Genomic DNA, 24,060 nt, shown 5'->3' with positions numbered 1-24,060 from the left:
AGTAGGTGGCGGTACTGAGAGGAAAAGCTGCTACTTTACGGAGCAGCATCTCATTCAGATGAACAACACGGACATTTCCGTGAACAGCATCAAACTGTCGGTGTGTGGAGGGACTGTGAGCCCGTCTGTCCTGGTTGTGGGTAATAAAGGTACTGTTCAATAATATATTTGTTCACTAAATGTTAATGTTGTTTGTAGTATCGCAGAAACGGCCGCGGAACAAAATAATGCAAAGCTACCGTTGAATTATCTGCAAAAAGCGGCAGAGACCCGCTTCACTCATTGATTCATCTGTTGTTAACGTTATTTAAACTGAGCTTTCGTTCAAACCTGTACAAAGTCTGTGTGAGTGTTTCAACAACTTTGAAATGTTGAGACTCTGATAATTTGTTTGATGTTAGAATCTGAAGCTAACGTTAGCTCCTAACAAAGCTAAACCGGTGTGTTTGCTAACATTAGCAGCAAACGTCCCGTTAGATGTGCAGTAAATAACGAAATAAATCAGTTAAATTCAGAGTTTAAGTGTTAAGCCTTAGCTTTATTTCATGACTAGTATAACTATCTGTCTCTACTATTGCAAATTATTCGTCTGGAACTGAACCAAACTGCACTGAAAAACCTTATAAAGTAAATCGATTATCCTTCTCTGATTGGACAAACAGCCTGTTCAGCTCATCTGCTCTGTTGTTGATATAATCTCATGTTTGCTGTTTGGTTCATCCCAAATCCGATGGAGGATTTTATTTATTCATCAGAAATCTTTAGTCATGATATTATAGTCGAGTCACGGACCAGTTAATAAAGCAGAGAATGTATTGATTTATGTGATTTATGTTTGGGTCTGACTTTCTCTTTTTTTTAAGTTGTTTCTCTGAATTTCTGCAGTAAACTCTAATTTTCGTCCCTCGGTAATATTTATACGAAATGACTAACTTACCCTGATTATGAATTGTTCGGGTCTAGTACACACACACACACACACACACACACACACACACATACACACACACATCAAAATATACCAAAATAGACCAATACAGCTGTGCTAGGCTAATATTGCTCTGACTTGTGTCTTTATGTATTATATTTTATATAATGCCTGATGCTGTGAGACACGGATTTTCCAATCTGGGATGAATAAAGTACATATATCTATACATCTATACTGCAGTCATCGTCTGTATGGATCCCAGAAAGGAGTAGTGGCAGTGACTTTGAGTTTCTCATTTCTCAGATTAAACGTTCTACAGAGGAGGAGACTCCCCTGTCCGTCAGTCCACCATGGCGGACATCAAGAACTTCCTGTATGCCTGGTGTGGAAAAAAGAAGCTGACACCCAACTATGACATTCGAACTGCAGGAAACAAAAACAGGCCCAAGTTTATGTGTGAGGTGAGTTTTCTGTGTGATGTTTTGTCCAGTTCAGGTAGTTCAAAGTGTGCTCAGTGTACTTGGCTGCCCAACTCCAGCCTGTTTTCTAATCTGAACTCTGCTCTGTGCAGGTCCGTGTTGATGGGTTCAACTACATCGGGATGGGCAACTCCACCAACAAGAAGGACGCTCAGACCAACGCTGCCAGGGACTTCGTCAACTACTTGGTCCGAATTGGGGAGATCAGCGCTGCAGAGGTCCCAGCTCTGGGGGTCAGCATGCTGTTCCTGTTGTTCTGTAAATGACATGATAAATGATGATTTAATTCAACAGAGCGGGTTTATTATGCAGCTGTTTCAGAGAGTTACGTTTATCACAGCCACCCTACCTGTTTCCATCTACATTTTTTTTAAAAATTCAACTCTCAGACATCTCAGTTTGAGCCTGATGCTGCATTAAAAAAGCATTTTACTGATAGAGAAGTTGCAGAAAGTTTCTACACTCAGTCGAACTCAGTCAAAAAATTAAATATCCTCCCACCTATTTGCCCTTTTAGACAGAAGAATACAACCATACACCCTCTGAATTTGAGTTTCTCTCTTTTACTGGACTAAGATGATCTTAATTGGCTTGTTAACTCATTGGAAAACACACTTCATTTAAACTCAACAGAAAACCATATAAAACCTAAACTGTCTTTGTTATTCTGTCCACTCTGCCAACAATTACTGACTGGTTTGGTCAAATTAAATCTTTAATTTACCACGTGAAAAGAGTGTCTGCAGGCTGTTTTCCTCTCACTCTTCACCCGGCTCAGAGCACTCATGGTCCTGCTGAGTGGGCGTGTCCTGTGTCACTGGATCAGACCAGTGACTGTCACTCTGCAGACATTACCAAAATAAAATGACAAACATTGTCCAAAAATACAAATGGGTGACAGAAAATATATATTCGTCCAATTCCCCAATGTTACATCAATGCAGTGTTTCCAGATTGTTTAATGTTTTACAGCTCAGTAGTTGCTCCAAATCCACCCATATGGAATAAAAAAAACTACCCAAATATTATCTATAATAAAAAAATCAAACAATAGTAACGATTCTGAAGTTCATTACAATTTGCCACTATGATATAATAATAGAACAAAAGTGCAAGTGTTAAAAAGTGTGTTGGAGAGCCGATATTAACAGTAAAGAAAACAAAGGGCAGCTCATATAACGAATAGTATTGGGCCTAGTGATATAGCTGAAATACTAATCACAATAATTATTAGTCAATATGATAATTATTGATCAGATACCTTGATAATGTGACAATGTTGTAGGGATTACTATTGGTGCTTTCACAAAATATTAACCAAATGAGAATTTTTGATCAGTAATCATCAGTGATGTGGATATAATGACTAAGTTTGTAAAGACAAATAATAAAACAGAACCGTCTGTAAGTTCAGAAAGTTGCATCACTTTATTGTAATGCAGCCTTTAAATCCAGGAGCAGACGACACTGTGCTATATCACCATATAATGACATCCAACATTTAATCTCTTATCACGATGTGATTATAATATTGATACACTGCCCTGCCTTAGGTTTAAATAACACTGCAACACGCCTGACGGTACATAAACCAACTTATAAACAGCCCTTTGTGTTGGTGAATCAGGTCAAGTCTGTGTCTTGTGTCATCAGGTGAGCGCTCCAGAAGCAGACCAGCCTGACGGAGGAGGAGGAGGAGGAAACGGTGACGGAGGGTTTGGGAACCTCCCCTCCAGTGGTCCTCTGCCACCTCACCTTGTCGTTAAAGCTGAACAAGGTATCATTCTCTGTCCAACAGGTCCTTCATCTGGCAGTGATAATGGTTTACTGTGTAGAGCTGCAGCCGTTAATCGATTATTGATCCACTATCAGATGAATCAACAACTATTTTCAGAACCATTTTAATTCAGGCGCAGTAATAAAAATCCTCCTATATTTTTCAGCTTTATGCAGAAGAACGTAACGTTCACTGTGGACGCCGCCATATACCAAATTTCAGAAAATAAAAAATGTTGATGATGTGTTTGTCTGTTTTTGTTGTTGTTAGAGGGTGGTGGTGGCGGGCCCATACCAGGCGTGACTGGACTTGGTTACTCAGGAGGAGGAAACTCTGGGTGGGGAGGAAGAGGAGGAGGAGGAGCAGGAGGAGCTCAGTGGGAGCGAGGAGCCAACCTGAAGGAGTACTACGCCAGGAGAGACGAACAGGAAGCACAGGCGGTATGACACAAAATCAGCTGACTCTGAAAAGATCAAATATTTTATGGAACGGGCAAATGTATTTTGGAGCCACCAGACTCACTTTTCTGTCGTGTTTCATCCCTGTAGACTCTGGAGTCGGAGGAGGTGGACCTGAACGCTAATCTCCATGGTAACTGGACCCTAGAGAACGCTAAGGCTCGTCTGAACCAGTTCTTCCAGAAGGAGAAAACCAACGCTGAGTATAAATACAGCCAAGTGGGACCGGACCACAACAGGTCTGGATCAGAAAACAGTTTGAGCTGATGGTTAGAGAAGATTTAGAGATGTTCACACAGACGTATTCAGCTGCTCTTGGTCAGCAGTGTCGGGTGGTTTGTTAGTTTAATGATTGATTAATCTATGGATTAAAGCAGATCCTGCCAAACACTGCTGGAATTTCTCAGAAAAATCAAATCTCCCAAACAATGGAAGTGAATGGTAACCAGTTTTCAAATGTAAAAAAAAACAGCAGAAAAGAACATAAAATGCGTCCATACTGCTCGTCTGGTGTGATCCAAGTCTCCTAAAGCTCCTGAGAGTTGGTTTGTATTTGAAATTCATCATTTGGTGTTCAGATGTGGGCCGGGATGATCCTGTATGTTTTTCTGCTGGACTGCTGTAAACCCAGAGACCTCCGGAGTGTGTCGGCTACACCAGAGAGATCTCACTGTTTGATTCTTCCACATCCAACAAACCTCATGTCAAACCCACAACTGTTTACACTCAGTTAAACAGTTGCAGAGAGCAGGCTGAGAGATGGTCCCACACACCAACAAAATCCTGGTTAAAAACAATGTTGGTCTGTTTTAATGCAGATTTCAAATGGAATTAAGTTTAAAGGATCAAATATTCTCATCACATCAGTTTAAATTTAAATTCATGTTTGGCCACTGAAGGTTTCTCCTGAATTTTGAAACATGTTGAGAGATGGAAAAGAAATTTGTGAGGAACATGAAGTCCGGGATGTGCATAGTGCAACATAAATTCATCTTCTCAAATGAAAAAAATAGATTATGCTCTTAACAGAAAACACAGCTGCTGACACTCTTAATTAATGCCTCTCTTTATTTGTAAGACAAAAAAAACAAATGGTGCAAATTTAATGGAAAAAGTGACTGACAACTCTGCCAGAATTTGGCTATGAAGTAATCCTGTTAGAAAAGGACCAACATTTATCTGGTGAAGTGGGCACGTGTTGAATATTTGCAGCGTGAGGGAACGCCAACGTGACGCCAGAACTCACAGCCACACTGAAGGAAGACATGGGACAGCGTTTAGGTGAACTAAAGCTGTCCCATGGGTGCAGCTCGGGTCTCAGTGGAGTCTGGTTGTGATTTCTGGTGTCACTGTTCACGGCAGGGCAGAGAGCAGCCGGGAGATCCCTGAGTCAAAGCTGTTGATTGGTGTTTTTTAATCCCAAGTCTGGCAGAAAAACATACAGGCTTCCTCCTGAGAACACAGCAGGTGAGTCTCTTCACGTTAAGTGTTCTTCATGCCTTATTTCTGTGTTTGTTTTGAAAAACCCAGAGGAAGTGAAGCTGTGATGTTTGTGTTTGCAGGAGCTTCATCGCAGAGATGCAACTGTTTGTGAGACAGCTCGGCAGAAGTAAGAGACACTGACTTCTAAATATGCCTCCAAACAACAACTGTCCAATCATAGATTAGCAACCGTAACCAGGTTGCATTTTTTTACATGTTGAAGAGGAGCAGGAGGCTCTGAGAAGTGAAACATAAGACCACAGGTGTGGTGAACGGATTAAACTCTGTCTTCATCTGCTCTAACATAAGCTGCAAATGTTAGCATGTTGGGCTAACTAATGTTAGCTTTAACTTTACCTCCAGACAAACTTGTTAGATCCACTGATCCTCTGTGGGGGTTTGAGGAGGAGGATGTGGGCTGATGAAGAATCAAAGTGGGTCGATGATGATGCATCTCTCTCTGGCTCGCTGTCTCAGGTCTAAGCTTAGCTTAGCTCTTATCCCGGTTCTCTTCCTGTGATGATCGTGGTCCAGCTGGTCTGGCTGGGTGACCCGTCTCAAGGTCCACTGCACTAATCGAGTCCCTGCTCTTCCTTTTCCCACGTTAATGAGTGTATTTCTGTCATCTATCATGTAGATATACCTGCTGTATTTCACCATCTGACCAATGTTTGCTGAGATGTAAGCTAGCTTTAGCCTCAGTCTGTTAGCATTAATGTTACATCATGTACACAGCTGTTAGCTAACTTTACATAAACACTTTGACAGGGTTCTTGTTTTAAAACGTGTCAGATGGAAACATTAAAACATCAGCTGGAGACTCAGCTGACTCAAGTTGAGTTAGCATTAGCATTAGCTTACATCAGCAGCTACACTAATTAAAATTGATTAAAAATGTATTAATCAGTAGTCTTGAAGTGGGAGTGATTGCGCCTGATTTGACACTGTTTTGTCCGGCTGAGGCATTTGTTAAATAAGGAAACTTAAACTAAGAATGTCAAAAAGAGGAGAAAAAAGGAAAAGGTTTTTGTGTTGACTGATTAACATTTTTAGCTATTGGTTAAGGAAAATGCACAACATTTGCAACCCTACATAATCATTCATTTTTGTTCATATTTCCTGTTTTACATGTGAGCCTGTTATGTCAAGTCAGAGGGTCAAAGGTCAGCGGTTTGTGTTCCGTCTGTTCTGCAGGGATCACAGCTCGAGAGCACGGCTCCAACAAGAAGCTGGCGGCTCAGTCGTGTGCTCTGTCTCTGGTGCGACAGCTGTACCACCTCGGGGTCATTGAGGCGTTTTCAGGAGTCACCAAGAAGAAGGAAGGAGAAACGGTACGTGGACAGGGGAGATCTTTAAACGCTGCTACAAGGAACATAACCACAAAATATAACATTAAAAATCAAATGAGGGAAATAAAAATGACTTTTAACTGGCTAACGTACTACTCACTGTAACTTTGTGTGTGAAATTGTCGACACAGGCTGGTTTCATTTGATTAAAGGAGAATCTGAGCTGTTGGCCGACATCATTAACTTATGTAGGTCATATAGTGGCTTCAGGATTAAACTGTTAGAAACTTTGTTTCGTAGCTTTAAACATTTAGTTGAGACATCGGCTGCGTTGGTGGGCTGTTTAATGTCTTTCACTCTCTGTTGTCGTGGGTTTTTTTAATTCAGTTGGAGGCGTTCGAGGTCAGCGTGTCACCAGACCTGCAGCAGCAGCTGGCTGCTATCGTACAGGAGCTGGGAGTCCAGATCCCTCCAGCTGTGAGTCACCTGAGCCCCCAAAACTGACCACCGATCGCTGTTTGGAGCCGTTTAATGATGTCTTTGACCTGGATTCTGACTTTAATGTTAACTGTGTAGCTTGTGTCCGTCCATCCAGCCTGCAGACCCCAGCAGTTCAGTGTCTCTGGTTCAGGGGAAGATGGCGATGTTTGAGCCGTCACAGCGCCAAAGTGGAGCTGGGGTCGTTCCGTGGTCGCCGCCGCAGGTCAACTGGAACCCCTGGACCAGCAGCAACATCGACGAGGGACCACTCGCCTTTGTGAGTCTTTAACAAACAACTGAAACACCTGGTGAGGCTGAGAAACTCCTTTATTTGTTATTAGTTTATTATAAAGTTGGCCCATGTTTATTACGAACCAGCCACCATCAGTCCAACAACATATCTGTCATATACTCTGCTTTTATAGAGATTTGTGCAAATGGTGAGTTTGCTGCATCCAATAAATAATAATAACAAAATAAACTGTGGAGACCTAAATTTCTCAAATATAAGAAAAATTAAATTCTCTGAATTCAAAATTCTCTCTTTCAGCAAACTAGTTTTGCCTTAATTGTCATTTTAACTCATCATAAAACACTCCTCATTCAAACTTGACAGAAAAACAAAATAAAACTCACCAAAACCGTCCTGTTTTGTCTTTCCACTGGTCCAACCTGGTTTGGTTGAAATAAATCCTTAATTCAGTGAGTTAGATGTCAGAGTAGTCTGGCCTGTTCTCTGGAGAGGTGGTGTGTACTTTACACGTGTGGATAAACCACGGAGCAGGTCATACAAAATTAATAAATTAGATTAATGGAGGGCAGGTAAAAAAATTAATATAACATATAAATCCTCTCATCATTAATGTAATGATCTGTTATTACCTGCTGTCAGGTGTGTTGGCCGTATATCTGCACATGCAGGTTCATGAAGTCTCTGTCCAGGTGAACGTCCTCACTTATTCTGTCCTCTGTTTCCGTGATGAGAACTTCCCCTTCACCCACTCCTCCTCCTTGCAGTCATCTTTCACCCCTTGCTGTGGCGAGGCATGTTTTTTTTAATCTTTGAGGACATTTTAATATCAAGACTATTCCTTTTTTATTACAGTGACTCTCAGGTAACAGTGTATTCACAACAATCACTTCCTGTTTCTTTGCTTCATCAGGTTTTTTAATTTCACTGCTGATGCTGTTAAAATGACAGATTTTCCTTTATGGATCTCTGAAAACAGAACGTCAAACTCCAAACTTTTCTTTTTTCTCGTTGATGCCATTTTCATGAATGAACTCTTCCTGACATTCGAGGCAGGAAGCGTAGCCTTATATGGTATTATTGTGGCATTAATTATGTTAATTTCCAAGTCTCATCCACATGCGCTCTGATACACACAGGTGGATCATTTACCTGAAGTTATGAGCGTTTTCTGAATCTGACGTGACACACCTGACATATATGAGCAGACACTCTCCTGCCTCCTCTCACTTACTCTCAGTCCTATTTTCTCATCACTTGTTTCATTTGCTGTATCTGTTATTATGTTGTAGCCTTGTTGTATTTATCTTTTAATAAAAAACACAGCAGCTCTGCATTGAGAGTACTTATATAAAAGTAACAGTAAAACTGTGTTTCACACTATGATGGTTACATGTAGTCCGCCGATCACACGCATGCCAAACCGTGGGAGGAAATCTGAACAACTGTGATCCGTTGACCCGTAGGAATTCTTCAGCAGTAAGTTGTGTTGGTATCTTTAACAGCGTACTGTGACGGTCACAGTTTTCTAGGATGTCTTTGAAAAACGGTCATTAAAGATGGTGAGCTCACCTGCTATTGGCTGCTCTGTAGTGATGTCACCATGTTATACTGAGAGTGTGTGACCTGAAATATTTTATTTGTACCTTCTCCAGTGCACTCCGGAGCAGATCAGCGGCGACCTGCGTGATGAGCTGATGTACCAGCTGGAACATGACGACAACCTGCAGAAGGTCAGTCGGTCGGCTTTAACTGAGGCCTCCTGTTGTGATTTATTCACACGTGAACACCACAATGTAGAAACATAGAACTCTTCTGTGGTTCAGATCCTGTCTGAGCGCGACCAGCTGCCCGTCAAACAGTTTGAGGAGGAGATCATGGCCAACATCGACAACAGCCCCGTGGTGATCATCAGAGGAGCGACGGGCTGCGGCAAAACCACTCAGGTCCCTCAGTACATCCTGGATCGCTTCATCAAAGGAGGCAGAGCATCTGACTGCAACATCGTCGTCACCCAGGTAACGCTCTGCACCAACCAGAAAACGATGACGGACCACAGGAGAACTGAGGCTCTCATGTTTGATTTTAACACGAATATATCTCATCAGGAGAAATCATCAAAATATTGACGTCTAAATAATAGAAATTTACCTGTTTGTCACATGATGATTAACATTTGAACTTGAAGAATTTAAAAACAAGAAGAAAACCTTTTTATACTTTAATAGAGTCATTTTGGACCCACTGATGGCTCTATCATTAAAAACTAATGATAATTATTATATATTATTAACTTTTATTTTTTTGTGACTTTACTTTCTAAGTTTGAGATAATCAAACTTCTTGTCATGAAATTTCATTACAAGCAGCTGAAAACAAGTCAGTGTTGAACTGAACAATTGAATGCATGAATATTCACATTATTGTAAAACAGTGTGATGGAAAAAAACCTTTAAGCTACTAAACTTTAAAGGAAGATCACTGGTCATATTCATGTTTTCAAAGTTTTAAAGTCATGAGTATTGAGATGGAGGTAATTCTGATTTTTTAATTTTTGTTTTGTTTTCTCACATCAGCATCTCTGTAATTTTAAGTTTTGATGCAGATCTAAAGAAATCATGGAGGCTTTTATATAAAATCCCCTCAGATGTCTGTCGATGTGTATTTTCTGTTTTGTTAACTGCTGATTCACATAAAGGTGGTAACTGTTTTCCTCTCTGCAGCCCAGAAGGATCAGCGCCGTGTCGGTGGCTGAGCGAGTCGCTTATGAGAGGGGAGAGGATCTTGGGAAAAGCTGTGGCTACAGCGTCCGCTTCGAGTCCGTCCTCCCTCGACCGCACGCCAGCATCCTGTTCTGCACCGTCGGTACATAAACGGACTCCATCATGAGCGCCGATTCCTGCTCGATGTCATGTTTGAGTCGTGTTTTCTCATCAGTGAGAAAGGACATAAATTTAGTTTTGCCTCAAAGGTCATCAACAGTTTTAATCACTTTCCAGGAAAAGGCAAACTCTGAAATATCATTTAAAATAGCCAGAAAGAAGTGATTTTGTCATTTTCAAAATATGTCAAGGTGACATATTTTGCCCTACAGAGGAAAAAGTGTGCAGAACTGAGAAAAATGACTAAAGTTTTCTTGTTGTTGCAGACAGATAATTGTATGTGTGTCAGTTTTTTATCTTTATTATCAGGTTATTGTTTCTACATATTAATCCTGACCTCTGATTTGACCTTTGACCTTATTTGGAAGTTCCTGTATTCTGCCTTTGCAGAGCAAACCAAAAAATATTGTGTCAAACCAAAACAAAAGGCAGAAACTTCCATCTGATCTGATGACTTTAGCTTTAAAAAGCAGAATAATGACAAATATGATCAAATCCTCAGTCTGATAATGATGTCAAATGAAATGAATTTTACTGTTATTATTTACATTATTATTATTGTTATTTATTTACTACATTTATTATTATATTATGGTTCACTTGTGATGTTCCAAGTAACGTTTAAAATGAAATTATTTCAGTGGTTTTGGGATGTTTCTGAGCATTTCAAGATACTAATATTTGTATTCTAATAAAATATCAATTTTAAATGTAAAAAGGAAACATGCTGCAACAGGAGCACATGGACGTATGTTGGTTTTCTGTTCCATAATAATTTTTCCACCCTCGGTCCATCAAATATCAGAAAATAGTGAAAAATTAACTCTGTCACAATATTATCAATTGAAAAATGGGTCCAAACATGGAGGATGTTGATGAGTGTGTTTTTGTGTTTCAGGTGTTTTGCTGCGGAAGCTTGAAGCAGGAATCAGAGGCATCAGTCACGTTATCGTTGATGAGATCCACGAGAGAGACATCAACGTGAGTTCATGTTACTACACCTACATTTTTATTATTTATTAAGTATGGGATAATACACTCGTCTCCCGATTCAATACTGTCATGATACTTAGATGCTGATTTGATATATATTGCAGTTCAATATTATTGTTCATGTTTGCTTTTCATACACGTGTAGAGACGAGTCTCGAGTCATATTTGAAAACAACAGAATCATGTCAGTCTTTCAGTTTTATTTCAGCAGAACTTCCACAGGGTCATAAGATTTTGTTCGTGTAAGTCAATGCAGTGCTTTTGAGGAAACATGCCTTTTAAGATATTACTGCAGTTATGATGCTAATATCCATGATGTGTTAGCATCAAGCTAACATGCTTGCTAGTTAATTATATAAATAAAAAAATGATTGAAGAATCTTAAAACAAAGAATCATGATACTTAAAGAGAAAAGAAAAATCTCCTACCTGCAGTATTTATAGGGTGCCGTCATGTTACTTCAGTGGTTCTGGTTAAAGTGTCCAGCTCGTGTTGTCTGACCCTCTGGGTGTGTCTGCGCAGACGGACTTCCTGATGGTGGTCCTCAGAGACGTGGTCCAGGCCTACCCAGACGTGCGCATCATCCTCATGTCAGCCACCATCGACACCACCATGTTCAGAGAATACTTCTTCAACTGCCCCATCATCGAGGTGTTTGGACGAACCTTCCCTGTTCAAGGTACCTCTGACACCCCTGATCATGTGACCTGTGTGTGGAAAGATGGTTGAAAGTGAAACACCAAAGATTAATTGCTTCATGTAGGGGTGTGCCCTGTGGCATCGTTTATGATTAGAATTTTTGTCATTTTCTGTTACAGGACAAGATTGAGACAGGATCAGTTTTTCACCAAGTTTGCATTAACGGTACCTTTTTGTCTTTTTTTCGCAGAGTACTTCCTGGAAGATTGCATCCAGATGACCAACTTTGTCCCTCCACCGATGGACCGCAAGAAGAAAGACAAAGATGAGGAGGGAGGAGGAGACGACGATGTAAGCTGTTTTATTTCCCTGATGATTGTACAGTTACAGTATCGGAGCCTGAGCCTCTGCTGTTCAGGTGGAGCGCATGAACGAACCACCTGTATTCACGTTTTCACCTACTTTTCAACTAGTGATCAATCTGGCAACATTTTTGTGCCAAACTTAAAACACAGATCTTAGTTTGAACTATTTTTGTGTGTGTTTTTGTCTATGCAGACAAACTGCAACGTGATCTGTGGGCCAGAATACACAGCGGAGACAAAGCGTTCGATGGCTCAGATTAATGAGAAGGAGACGTCCTTCGAGCTGGTGGAGGCTCTCCTGAAGTACATCGAGACGCTGCAGGTGGCCGGAGCCGTGCTCATCTTCCTGCCCGGCTGGAACCTCATCTACTCCATGCAGAGACACCTGGAGACAAATCCACACTTTGGTACATCATCACATCACATCACACACACTGATGAAGGAAAACATGTAATACTAATCTGCATTTATAGAGCACTTTTCAAAATTTACATCACAAAGTGCTTCAGTGTTTTAAAAGTTCGGATGTTTTTTTGATGTCTTGTTTTTCAGGAAGTAACCGGTACCGGATCCTGCCGCTCCACTCACAGATCCCCCGGGAGGAGCAGAGGAGGGTGTTTGAACCGGTTCCCGACAACATCAGGAAGGTCAGAGACGCTGCAGGACTGAAGAATGCTAAAATCATTGTTGTTGTTTTTTTTCTGTTAATTCAGATTGAAACCAGTTTTTTTTTTTGTTTTTTTGTTTTTTACCAAGACCCACTCAGAGAGAAGACAACATCGACTCATTACAGATGTAATATTGACAAAATAAGATGACCTCCCTCACAATCACAATTTTCAGTAGAATAATAAGCACTTTTTTAAAATAATTTTGTATAATAATTGGTAATAATTGGTCATGCTGTAGTACGAAGCCTTGTTTGGATCCACTCCTGTTTGTGCTGTTTAAGTTAATGTATTATGCTGTTAATACAAATTCAGCACTTCCTGTGTCTGTTTCAAAATAAATGCCCTCCAGCATTTCATTGGAAATAAACCCTTTGTTTCTTAACAAGGCTTTTATTGTGAAACAGCTGCAGGGACGTGCTGTAGAACAGTGTTCCCCAACCCTGGTCCTCAGGGCCCGCTGTCCTGCATGTCTTAGATGTTTCCCTGCTCCAACACACCTGATTCACATGATCAGGTTGTTGTCAGGCTTCTGCAGAGGCTTGATGACGAGCTGATCATGTGAATCAATCTGAGGACCAGGGTTGGGGAACACTGCTGTAGAAAACATGCTGTCATGCAAGGTTCCATTATGATGCTTCCAACTCTCTGCTGTACTTATTGTTGAATGCACAGTTGTGACATATTACACTTTTAAATAGTCCAGCTGAGCTCCCATTGGATAGAACTAGTTGTTTTTTTTGTGATTTAGATTTCATGATTCACCTGTTGTTTAATCTGCAGGTGATTCTGTCCACCAACATCGCAGAGACGAGCATCACCATCAACGACGTCGTCTACGTCATCGACTCCTGCAAGTAAGTGTGTCAGAGGCAGCAGTGGTGGAAAGTAACTGAGTACATCTTAGTCGAGTCTTTTCATCCTACTTTCTTCCTCTTCTTCCTCCTCGCCCTCCTCTTCCTCCTCTTCCTCTTCTTCCTCCTCCTCCTCCTCCTCCTCTTTCTCCTCTTCCTCCTCCTCCTCGCCCTCCTCTTCCTCCTCCTCCTCTTCTTCCTCTTCCTCCTCCTCCTCTTCCTCCTCTTCCTCCTCTTCCTCTTCTTCCTCCTCGCCCTCCTCTTCCTCCTCTTCCTCCTCCTCCTCCTCTTCTTCCTCTTCCTCCTCCTCCTCTTCCTCCTCTTCCTCTTCTTCCTCCTCCTCCTCTTCCTCCTCCTCCTCTTCTTCCTCTTCCTCCACATCTCTGAGGTAAATGTTGTACTTCACTACATTGATCTGACAGCTTTGGTTACTTTACAAATTAACATTTTTGCACGCAAAACTTAGTTTGTGAAATATGATAATTTATTGAGAGTTTATGCAAATACAGCTGAAATCAATAGTCCATTAATCAATTAGCTGGTTAACAGAAAAAAAATATTTTTAATAGATTGAATTCATTTTTCCTGTAAAAACATTTGATGGTTCCAGATTTTCTGCTTTTGATTTGACTGATTTTAATAATCGTCATGTGTTTACAAATCTGGAATTCAACATTATTTTCTTACCTGAATTTTTTTGTACTCTACGAACAAATGTAAAGCTGCTTCAGACCAGATATACACACAAGTGATGACAAACCAGCTGTTTTAGAAAACACTGCTGAGCAAATCAAACCTGCATTCATTACAGAAGAGCTTCAGTAAAAGTCTGGGAAGTATTTTTATGGTTGATTTATCTTGTTATTTCTTTGTTTTATCATAAATGCAATGATTATCTGTTTTTATGTTAAACACTTTGTGTTGCATTATATGAATGTAATGTGCTCGATAATAATAATAATAATGATAAAAGATAATGTTTGTTTATCATGAGTGGGTGAAAATCACTTTCGCTCTTATTTCTTATTCCACTTGTGGATATTTAGAATAATCTTCTTATCTTTGGCTGACAGATCAGGTGATCCATCAACTGTTTCCTTCTTTTTCTTCTGGTCTGTTTTTCTTTTATTCAACTTTTAATGTCAAACCGTTTATTTTTCTCCTGAGACACCGTCTGTTTCTCCTGGGACGCAACATGCACTGCTTTAGTTATTGCAGCCCAAGAGTTAATCATTATGAGTCACAGTGTCTTTTCTGTGTTCCTCTTTGAACTCATGTGCTTTTGCTGAAGTGGTGTGGTGATTCTTTCAGACACGAGGCGATTCAAAGTGCTTTACAGGAGAATAGAAATACATTAAAATAAAACGGTAAAAGAACATAAATATTACATTTAAGAGACCATAAAAACAAAAGGTAAAAACAAGTTAATAACCAGTTAGAACATTACAGAAACTGCCTCTTTACTACAGTAAAGGGTCTGAATACTTCTTCCAGTGCTGTGTCACAGTTACATCCCACATCACAGTCTAAAGATCAAACTGTTGGTGTCCTGACAGGCAGAAGGTGAAGCTCTTCACCTCCCATAACAACATGACCAACTACGCCACCGTCTGGGCCTCCAAGACCAACCTGGAGCAGAGAAAAGGTCGAGCCGGCAGAGTCCGGCCCGGATTCTGCTTCCACCTCTGCAGCCACGCTCGATTTGAGAGGTGAGACACCTCTGAACACGTCCTGACATCGTCCTCGGTCTGTATTCACCTCCGTTACCAACAGATTCTGTCAGGTTGTGATCACAGAGGTGTGTGTGTCTGTCTGTCTGTGTGTGTGTGTGTCTGTCTGTGTGTGTGTGTGTCTGTCTGTGTGTGTGTGTGTCTGTGTGTGTGTGTGTGTGTGTGTGTGTGTGTGTGTGTTCGCAGGCTGGAGACTCACATGACTCCAGAGATCTTCAGGACGCCGCTGCATGAAGTTGCTCTGAGCATCAAACTGCTGAGACTTGGAGCCATTGGAAACTTCCTGTCCAAGGCCATCGAGCCGCCGCCGCTGGACGCCGTCATAGAGGCTGAACACACTCTGAAAGGTAAAACACACACACACACACACACACACACACACACACACACACTCTCTCTCACCAGCAGGGCAGTTTTTCCATTATTAACACGGTTCCTATGCAGTATGAAAAAGTATAGGATTTGATTTTAGTCATTTCCAAAACGTGAAATAAAAATAAAATGATCTTACATGTTTTTATGGTGTTTGGAGCAGGAAGTGTTGTTTAAGTAATGAGTGTTTGTCATATGAGGAAAATGTAGCTCTGCCTCAAACTGTCATTTTATAGTTTCAAATGAAAGAGTTTGTAGTTTTTGTCATTGATTGGTTATGCAAACTTGGAGCATTGTGGAACAACTAGGATGCAACGGCCACGAGTCACTAGTTTCAATCCTGTGACAATCCTAATTCTCAAACCAGGTTGGCTAAAGGTTCAAAACAGGAAGAAAGAGTTAAATACGATCACTAGTTGATAAACAGTACGTACATCTGTGCACGCTACCTGTTTTCACATACTTGGATCTATTTTTAATGGGCAAGATTGTGACAGAATTAATTTTTCACTATTTTCTGACATTTTATGAAATGAACCATCATCATCTTTGGCAGGTTGAATTTCTTCTGCCTCTTACAGTCGACTTGGTTTAACTCAGAACAGACAAAACCCACAACTATAAGACCTGTCTGTTTTAGTCACTTCAAGTTCAGTCAGTTTAAACAGGCTTAAGGGTTCAGGCTCATCTGTGAAACCAGTGCTTTTGGTGTATTTGCTCCTTTACTAAAAAAGGACAGATTTTATTTGGGAATTGTGCTGAGAAAATGTTCAAATCTCAACTGAAATTCCCTTGAAATGCAATGAGTGACTCATCTTTGATGTTAAAAATGATGTCAAAGTCAAATTAAATAAGATGGTAAATCATGAGGAGATGTGAGAAATATGAAGATTTTTTTGTTCTGTGTATGTCAGAGCTGGACGCTCTGGACACCAATGATGAACTGACCCCTCTGGGACGGATTCTGGCTCGGCTGCCCATCGAGCCTCGGCTGGGGAAGATGATGATCATGGGCTGCATCTTCCAGTCAGTTTGTCCTCCTCCTCTTACATGAACACCTGAATCACCCGTCGCTCTGTTTCCTCTCTGACTCTGATCAAATGCGTCTCCCTCCAGTGTTGGAGACGCCATGTGCACCATCTCAGCCGCTTCCTGTTTCCCGGAGCCTTTCGTCAGCGAGGGGAAACGTCTCGGCTTCGTCCACAGAAACTTCGCCGGCAGCAGGTTCTCAGATCACGTGGCTCTGCTGTCCGTCTTCCAGGCCTGGGACGACGTCAGGTCGGTCTGATCTGTTGTCAGAGGTTAAAGTCTGTCTGCATGTATACACAGGCCTGGGGAGTAATGGATTACATGTAACAAGATTATGTAATTAGGATACACAAAAAAGGTAACTGTATTCGTGTACAGGTACAAAACAATAAGATTTAAAGAGATATGTACAGGTTAGACCAACTGCTAACATTAGCTACACACAAATTGCTGATGTTGGAGATAATCCAAAATTAATGTAAAGTAATCCAAGTTTCATTACTTTAATTCTGTGATACTTAGATTAAGTTACTGTTTTTAAAGGTAATTAGTAACTGTCAGAATACATATTTAAAGTAATCCTCCCAGCCCTGGATATACAGTGAAATAGATCTAGTGTGCTGCTGCTCTGGGTTCAGTTGGTTCTAGTTCAGAGAACAAAGTTCCTGTATTACTGATGTTCCACCAGCGCACACAGCAGCTGGAGATCTGTTAGAATAATGAGCCACTTACACTGGGATGCAGCAAAATAATTTTAAAAAGTTTTAATTAATACAATTCTAAATAATTCAGAGTTTTGAATATTTTTTTATTTCTTTTCCTTTTCTTTCATTTTTATTTTCAGGCTGTTGTTGTTTTTGTTCTTGTGTTATTGTTGTGTTGATGTTGTTGTTGTTGTTGTTGTTGTGTTGATGTTGTTGTTGTTGTTGTTGTGTTCCTCAGGGTTAACGGCGAGGAGGCAGAAAATCGTTTCTGTGAACACAAACGTCTCAACATGTCGACTCTGAGGATGACCTGGGAGGCCAAAGTCCAGCTGAAGGAGATCCTGGTCAACTCTGGATTCCCTGAAGGTACCTGAACGCACCACTCTGAGATAAAGGAACATTCTGCCAGTTTGATTACAGAAACGTTACCATCATCGTCTCTCATCTTCTCCTGCCTGTCCGTCTCCATCAGAGTGTTTGATGACTCAGATGTTCAACACGGTCGGACCAGACAACAACCTGGACGTGGTGGTGTCTCTGCTCACCTTCGGCTCGTACCCCAACGTCTGCTACCACAAAGAGAAGAGGAAGATCCTGACCACTGAGGGACGCAACGCTCTCATCCACAAGTCCTCCGTCAACTGCCCCTTCACCAGCCACGACATGACCTACCCCTCGCCGTTCTTCGTCTTCGGTGAGAAGGTAGAAGTCGTTCCTCACAGCTGACTGTCTTTAACTTCTAATTCCAACACCCTTAACCCTGATACTTTATCACACTTGTACTAAAACAGAGGGAGTGTTGCAGTTTTGTTTTCAAATGTTTTTAACTTCTTAAACACAAAGAAGAAGCTGGTTTTCACTTCTCCTCGAGTCTGAAACAAGTTACAGCTGAAATTTATGAAACAGTTTGGTTTCCTTAAAGCTGCAGTAGGTAGAAAACCCAAAAAATGGTTGATTGTTGAGTCTCATCTGAGTTGAGTTTAATTTTCTCCACCCTGAGCCCCTCCTACTAGACAAGCAGCACGTGCACAGAGGAGAGAAACCACATTTCAAAACCTAAAGATTCAGTTTGAAGCTACAGAAGTACTGAGAACTGAACATAAAGAGACTTTTAAAAACGTCTTTTTCTCTGCCTTCCTGCACACATGAGCTCATTTGTTCAATACATTTCTCCTGCGGTCAGCAGTCAACATGGACAGACAGACTAATTATCAAACTTTAAACAGCGTGTTCAGCTCCTCTGTGGTGCTGCTGCTCACAGGTTTACAAGCAAACATGAAGATAAATCCATTTTTTAATCCCAGAAGTTTAAAAACAAATGCTGACCTCTTGTCTGGCCGGTCCACAGGTCAGTGATTTCTTTGTAGGTCGACACACGGAGGAACATGCACGCACAGCTGCACTAGTAGAACAGCCAATAGGAGCCCCCGGTCTGAAATGATGTGTGATTGGATTAAATCCACCATCACGGGCCAGACAGAGCCAAGAGGAGGTGCAGAAGTCTAGTTCTGTCTCAGACCACTTCAGTTACACTATGCTGAAAGGTTATTATGAAATTATTGATCATTGATTCCAAAACAGTCCTGCCTGGCACAGCTTTGATAGAATCAGAATGTAAAGATTCACACATTAAATTGTGACGGAGCTGATCTGAGTACTGTAAACATGTTTGAGTTGTTGTTACTGAGTGTTGGTTTGTTGTTTGTGTCTCAGATCCGAACCAGAGCGATCTCAGCTAAAGGGATGACTCTGGTCAGTCCTCTGCAGCTGCTGCTGTTCGCCTGCAAGAAGATCAGCTCCAACGGAGACATCGTGGAGCTCGACGACTGGTGAGACGTCACATGACTCTAGTCTGATTTAGATCTGTGTTTCATCTGCTGATTCATTTCTCAATTGTTCAATTATTTTTTTGTTTTGTTTATCGCTTGCTCTTTTTTCTCCCTGTACTTTTTGAACTGTGATAATGTGTGTATTTCCACATTAGTCCTCTGTCTGTGCTGTTTATCCATCTGTAGTTTTGATGTGAGTTTTGGAGATATCGGCCCTCAAAGGAAAAAGGCACCAACTTCATTTTTGTCAGTAGGTCCAAACGTGTAAACAGGTAGAGCACACAGACGTATGAAAATCTACTCATAAAAGTACAAGTATCCTAAGAAATGACTTAATTACTAGAAGCCAACATAAAGTGTTATAACTAGAACCATCTGTGAAAGGGTTCACCTAGAACCACCCTTTAAGATGGTCTACAGAGAACCGTTATGGTTCCACCCAGAAGTGAGTGCTGACCTTTCACATTAATGTGTGCAGGATCAAACTGAGGATTCCTCACGAGGCGGCGGGCGGGATCGCGGCTCTGCGGGCCGGACTCGAGGCTCTGGTGGTGGAAGTGACCAAAGACCCCGAATACATCAGACAGATGGACCAGACCAACGAACGTCTCCTGAACCTGATCAGACACGTCTCCAAACCGTCTGCGGCTGGACTCAACATGATGGTCAACAACAACCAGAGGTAACATCACTCAAACACACGCACGCACGCACGCACACACACACACACACACACACACACACACACACACACACACACACACACTCTCAGGCTACATCTGTGTTTGGAAACGAAAATGAAAACCATTTTCCTCCAGCCGGGTCTTTTATTTACACGTGAGAATTCATCTCTGGCGGCCCAAGATTCCACTGCAAAAAAAATTCCCTATAAACATTGCAACGTTTCCCAATTTTTTAGAAAAGCTGCTGTGAAATCAGTGTAAGCACAACAAATTCTTTACAAAAACAGCCTCACATCAGAGTTGTTTAACCTTTTTTGAGCCAAAACGGTGAGGACAAGGAGAAGTGAGAGTTAGTTGAAGTCACCATGGTGTATTTCATAAAAGGTCGGAAAATGGTCAAGAATTAATTGTGTCACAATCTTGACAGTTGAAAAATAGGTCCAAACATGGACCTGTTTTTAACTAGTGGTCAATCTGGCAATACTTTTTCCACTAATCAATCAGTTGTTTTGTCCATAAAATGTCAGAAAATGTTGATCAGAGTCCAAGACGATGTCCTCAAATGTCTCGTTTTGTCCACAACTCAAAGATGTTCAGATTACTGTCAGAGAGGAGGAAAGAACCCAGAAAATATTCCTTTATGAAACTGAAATCAGAGAATTTGGACCATTTTTCTTCTTAATGAGACATAATTTTGGTTGTTTATAGCACAGCAGCGTCTGATGCAAACATTTTGTGGATGTGTATGCATATAAATGTGTCATTTAATGCAGCTGTAAACTGCTGGAAAACCTTGAAAATGCAGCTTGAAAAGTGCTTCATCGTCTCCTAAACAGCCCATCCTGTAAACAAACAGAGTAACCATGGAGATGATGGTGCACTCTGACGTTACAGGTCAACAAAGTTCAGCCTTTATTGACCAGAAACGCTGTTTGTGTGTGGATGAAAGGCTCAAACACAGAAAAGCTGTTTTTAAAAATACCTGCGTATTTGTTTTCAGGAAGAGTTTGTTTGCATATTTGTTTATGTTTTATTAGAGTAGCTGCTGCTCAGCTAACGAGGATCTGAATCAAATCCTAAATCTAACAGAGAATCTTCATCTTTGCACAGGATGGGAGACGGTCCTCGACCGCCAAAGATGGGACGCTTCGATGGAGGAGGAGGAGGAGGCTACCAGGGAGGTGGTTACAGAGGAGGAGGAGGATACAGAGGAGGATACGGAGGAGGAGGAGGAGGAGGAGGAGGAGGATACAGAGGAGGAGGAGGAGGAGGAGGATACAGAGGAGGAGGAGGAGGAGGAGGATACAGAGGAGGAGGAGGAGGAGGTGGATACAGAGGAGGAGGTTACAGAGGTGGTGGAGGAGGAGGAGGATACAGAGGAGGAGGAGGCTACAGAGGGGGAGGTGGATATGGAGGAGGAGGTGGGGGCTACAGAGGAGGTGGAGGAGGAGGGTACCGAGGAGGAGGAGGAGGAGGAGGAGGAGGATACAGGGGAGGTTATTAACATTCACATCGTGTCATTTCAGGACTTTTTCTTTGGAAGTTCAGCAGAACTTTTTTTCTTGTTGTTTTAGTGAATAAAAATGTTGAATCATGTTGTTTGAGCAACATTCTGTCAGATGAGGTGTTTTTTGTGACGTGGTTAGACGGTGATGAGTCAGAAGTGATGTCATTTTCTGGTTTAAAACGCTGCATTACAGTAAAGTGACGTCTTTGTCCTCAGAGCCAGACCAATATCATCCTTTTCTGTGTATCTGAATAAAAAATATTGGCTGATATATCGGGATGCTGACTCAGAAAACTTTCACTGGTATTATTAACATTAATAAAGTAAAAAAAGAAAAACTTGAGTCAAGACGGGATTAAATAGACATAAAATGCTGCTTAGACAACTAAATAAAAAAAATCGATCTGTTATGTTTGCCATCAGTTTAAGTAGCTATTAGCAGTTTACTTCACTGTCCATGAGGGAAATCTGTAAATCTCGGAGTTTGAAACCAGAGAACATTTTCTCCATAAAATATGATCCAGTTTCACCAAAATCAGTCACAGAATTGGTGGGGTGTGAGTTTGATGTTTTTGCACTTCTCACAGGACACCGAATTGGCTCAACATAAAAACCGACGTCGTCCAAGAAGAGACGTTTGGGAACAACAGAGGCTCCGTTCACCCCGTTACAAGTCAGTGTTCTGTAAAATGATTGTGAAGCTGTTATTTTAAGATCGACACAATGCTGCTTTAAAAACACAGATCAGACATCAATAATCTTAATGGAGTTAATGTTTGTAAAGGATTTTGCTGTAAACATTCTGTTCTTCCACTGTGCTGACAAATGGACATGAAACTTGAACACGTCCTCCAGCAGCTCAAACCAACACGAGTCTTTAGGATCTTCTGTCGTTACAGCAGTTTGTTTCTGTTGATTCTGTAACTGCTGTCAACATCCAATAAATCTGTCACGTTTCCGGATGATCTAACCGTCGTGTGTCAGTACGACTTTCAAATCGTCCCAACACTCAAACTGTCGACGCACAAAAAGGTTTCAAATACTTAAGTTTTTTTTTTTTATTATAAGTTGTTCATTTTCATTCACAAAATTATCTCAATGTTTCACAGCTTAAATATTTTTCAGTTTTTTGCTCCAGAAGTTGAAATGTACTGAGTGTACAAATACTGTAATCTGCCTGTAAAGTACCACTAGGTACTTGAGGAAAAGTTTTTCATTGTAGAATCTAAAATGTCAACAGTGGAAAGAAGAAACTGTTTCACCTTTATCAAACATTTACAATAAAAATAAAGAGAATCAGTTTAATAGTTTGCTGGTGTTCCTGCAGGTTTATGATCAGCTCAGACCAGATTCACCTTGTAGTTCTCTGGTTCTGCAGGATCTGATTTACATCACAAGGAACCAAAGAACAAATAAGAACACACTTAGAAAGAAAGGGTTTATTTCTTTAATACTCAACCAGCCAAACATCCTTCATACAGTTTGATCACCAACAACCAGTTGATTTAACTGAAGTACAGGATTCATATTCTGAGAGGTTTTAAGATTAAAAACATTTCACAGCTGTGTGTTAAGATTTATAGAATATACGTCTGTTCTATGAAATGGGACGCAGCAGTTCACTGCACTCTGTTCAAAGACTCAAAACTTTATTCTTCAGATGAATTCACAAATGACATCAGCAGAAGCATCGCTGTCAAACTGGAGACACTGAAGTTTACCTGAAGACGGTCCAAGAGAGACGGCGTCCTCTGCTGCAGTCTGAGGGACAACAGACAGACAGCTGTGAGACACTGAGGTAGTATTAGTAATTTAGTTATTGATTAATCATGATCATGTGACCTTCAGTCAGCTGATGTGGGATCAGATGAACGCTTCGGTCAGTCTTTGTCAGAGCACCGCCGCTCTGAGAACACACTGCTTGACAGCGGTGCTACAATTCGGCCTTTTGTTCACATCATCTCCCGGTGGGCATTGGCCCCACCCATTCATGACATCACACCAACGCCAGCCAAATGAGCTGTGATTGGTCTTGACTGATCACATAGGTGTGGTGGTTCATATGCGACTGGACATTCATGTGATGTCACTCACCGCCATGTTGGGAGGTCTGACGTCACCGATGTCACAGTTGCATGTTGAGCAGGTCACGGATTGCGTCCTGTCAGAGCCAATCAGAGAGCAGAGTTATTAAGCAGGTAAACATTCAGATCCTGTCACATTAACCCTCTGTGACCCGCCTGGATCAGAAGACGCTTCAGTCCGGTTTTGTCACCGCCCCCCTCTGTGAACAGACTGCTGTGGGCGGGGCTTCAGTCGGCCTTTTATTACATCACTTCCAGGCAGGGAGAGGACAGGTAAACTCTGACTCTTTAATTACTATTTCACGTGTTTCATACTTTTTTCCTTAAATGACTCGAAAATAATAAATCCTGTCACAATCTTATCAGTTGGGAAATCGGTCCTAACATCACTCACAACAGATTCAATCAATTAAAACTGTTAGGTCACCTGTTTACCTGAGACCTTGTGAGCAACACGAATTAAAAGCCAATAAACTCCGACCCTGGACACATCACGCCGGCTGGACAGACCCTGGACACATCACGCCGGCTGGACAGACTCTGGACACATCACGGCGGCTGGACAGACTCTGG

The 24,060-nt window shown here is 41.3% G+C and overlaps 1 protein-coding gene and 1 long non-coding RNA gene across 2 annotated transcripts; one reads left to right on the top strand and one right to left on the bottom strand.

Moving 5' to 3' along the window:
- dhx9 (DEAH (Asp-Glu-Ala-His) box helicase 9) lies at positions 1-21,400 on the top strand. Its single transcript, XM_084732056.1, has 28 exons — positions 1-149; positions 1,235-1,392; positions 1,503-1,643; positions 3,064-3,187; positions 3,458-3,627; positions 3,736-3,884; positions 5,208-5,254; positions 6,322-6,458; positions 6,804-6,893; positions 7,012-7,173; positions 8,802-8,879; positions 8,973-9,164; positions 9,870-10,011; positions 10,927-11,009; positions 11,545-11,701; positions 11,912-12,012; positions 12,220-12,433; positions 12,580-12,674; positions 13,479-13,552; positions 15,106-15,258; positions 15,466-15,626; positions 16,566-16,677; positions 16,768-16,929; positions 17,623-17,750; positions 17,857-18,086; positions 19,098-19,213; positions 19,692-19,895; positions 21,007-21,400. The coding sequence occupies exons 2-28, from the start codon at positions 1,282-1,284 to the stop codon at positions 21,398-21,400; spliced, it is 3,927 nt and encodes a 1,308-aa protein (XP_084588182.1). The 5' UTR covers positions 1-149; positions 1,235-1,281.
- A 1,587-nt stretch (positions 21,401-22,987) lies between these two features.
- LOC146317236 (uncharacterized) lies at positions 22,988-24,029 on the bottom strand. Its single transcript, XR_014771687.1, has 3 exons — positions 23,923-24,029; positions 23,498-23,564; positions 22,988-23,164 (listed from the first exon to the last, which is right to left on the bottom strand). It is a non-coding gene; the product is annotated as an uncharacterized LOC146317236 (long non-coding RNA).
- Positions 24,030-24,060: the final 31 nt, after the last annotated feature.

Source organism: Lutjanus erythropterus, chromosome 12 (genome assembly GCF_056507025.1).
Source record: "Lutjanus erythropterus isolate fLutEry1 chromosome 12, fLutEry1.hap2, whole genome shotgun sequence".
In the NCBI taxonomy this organism is placed as follows: Eukaryota; Metazoa; Chordata; class Actinopteri; order Lutjaniformes; family Lutjanidae; genus Lutjanus; species Lutjanus erythropterus.
Note: the sequence above shows the minus strand (reverse complement) of the source record. Positions and strands in the feature narration are given on the sequence as shown.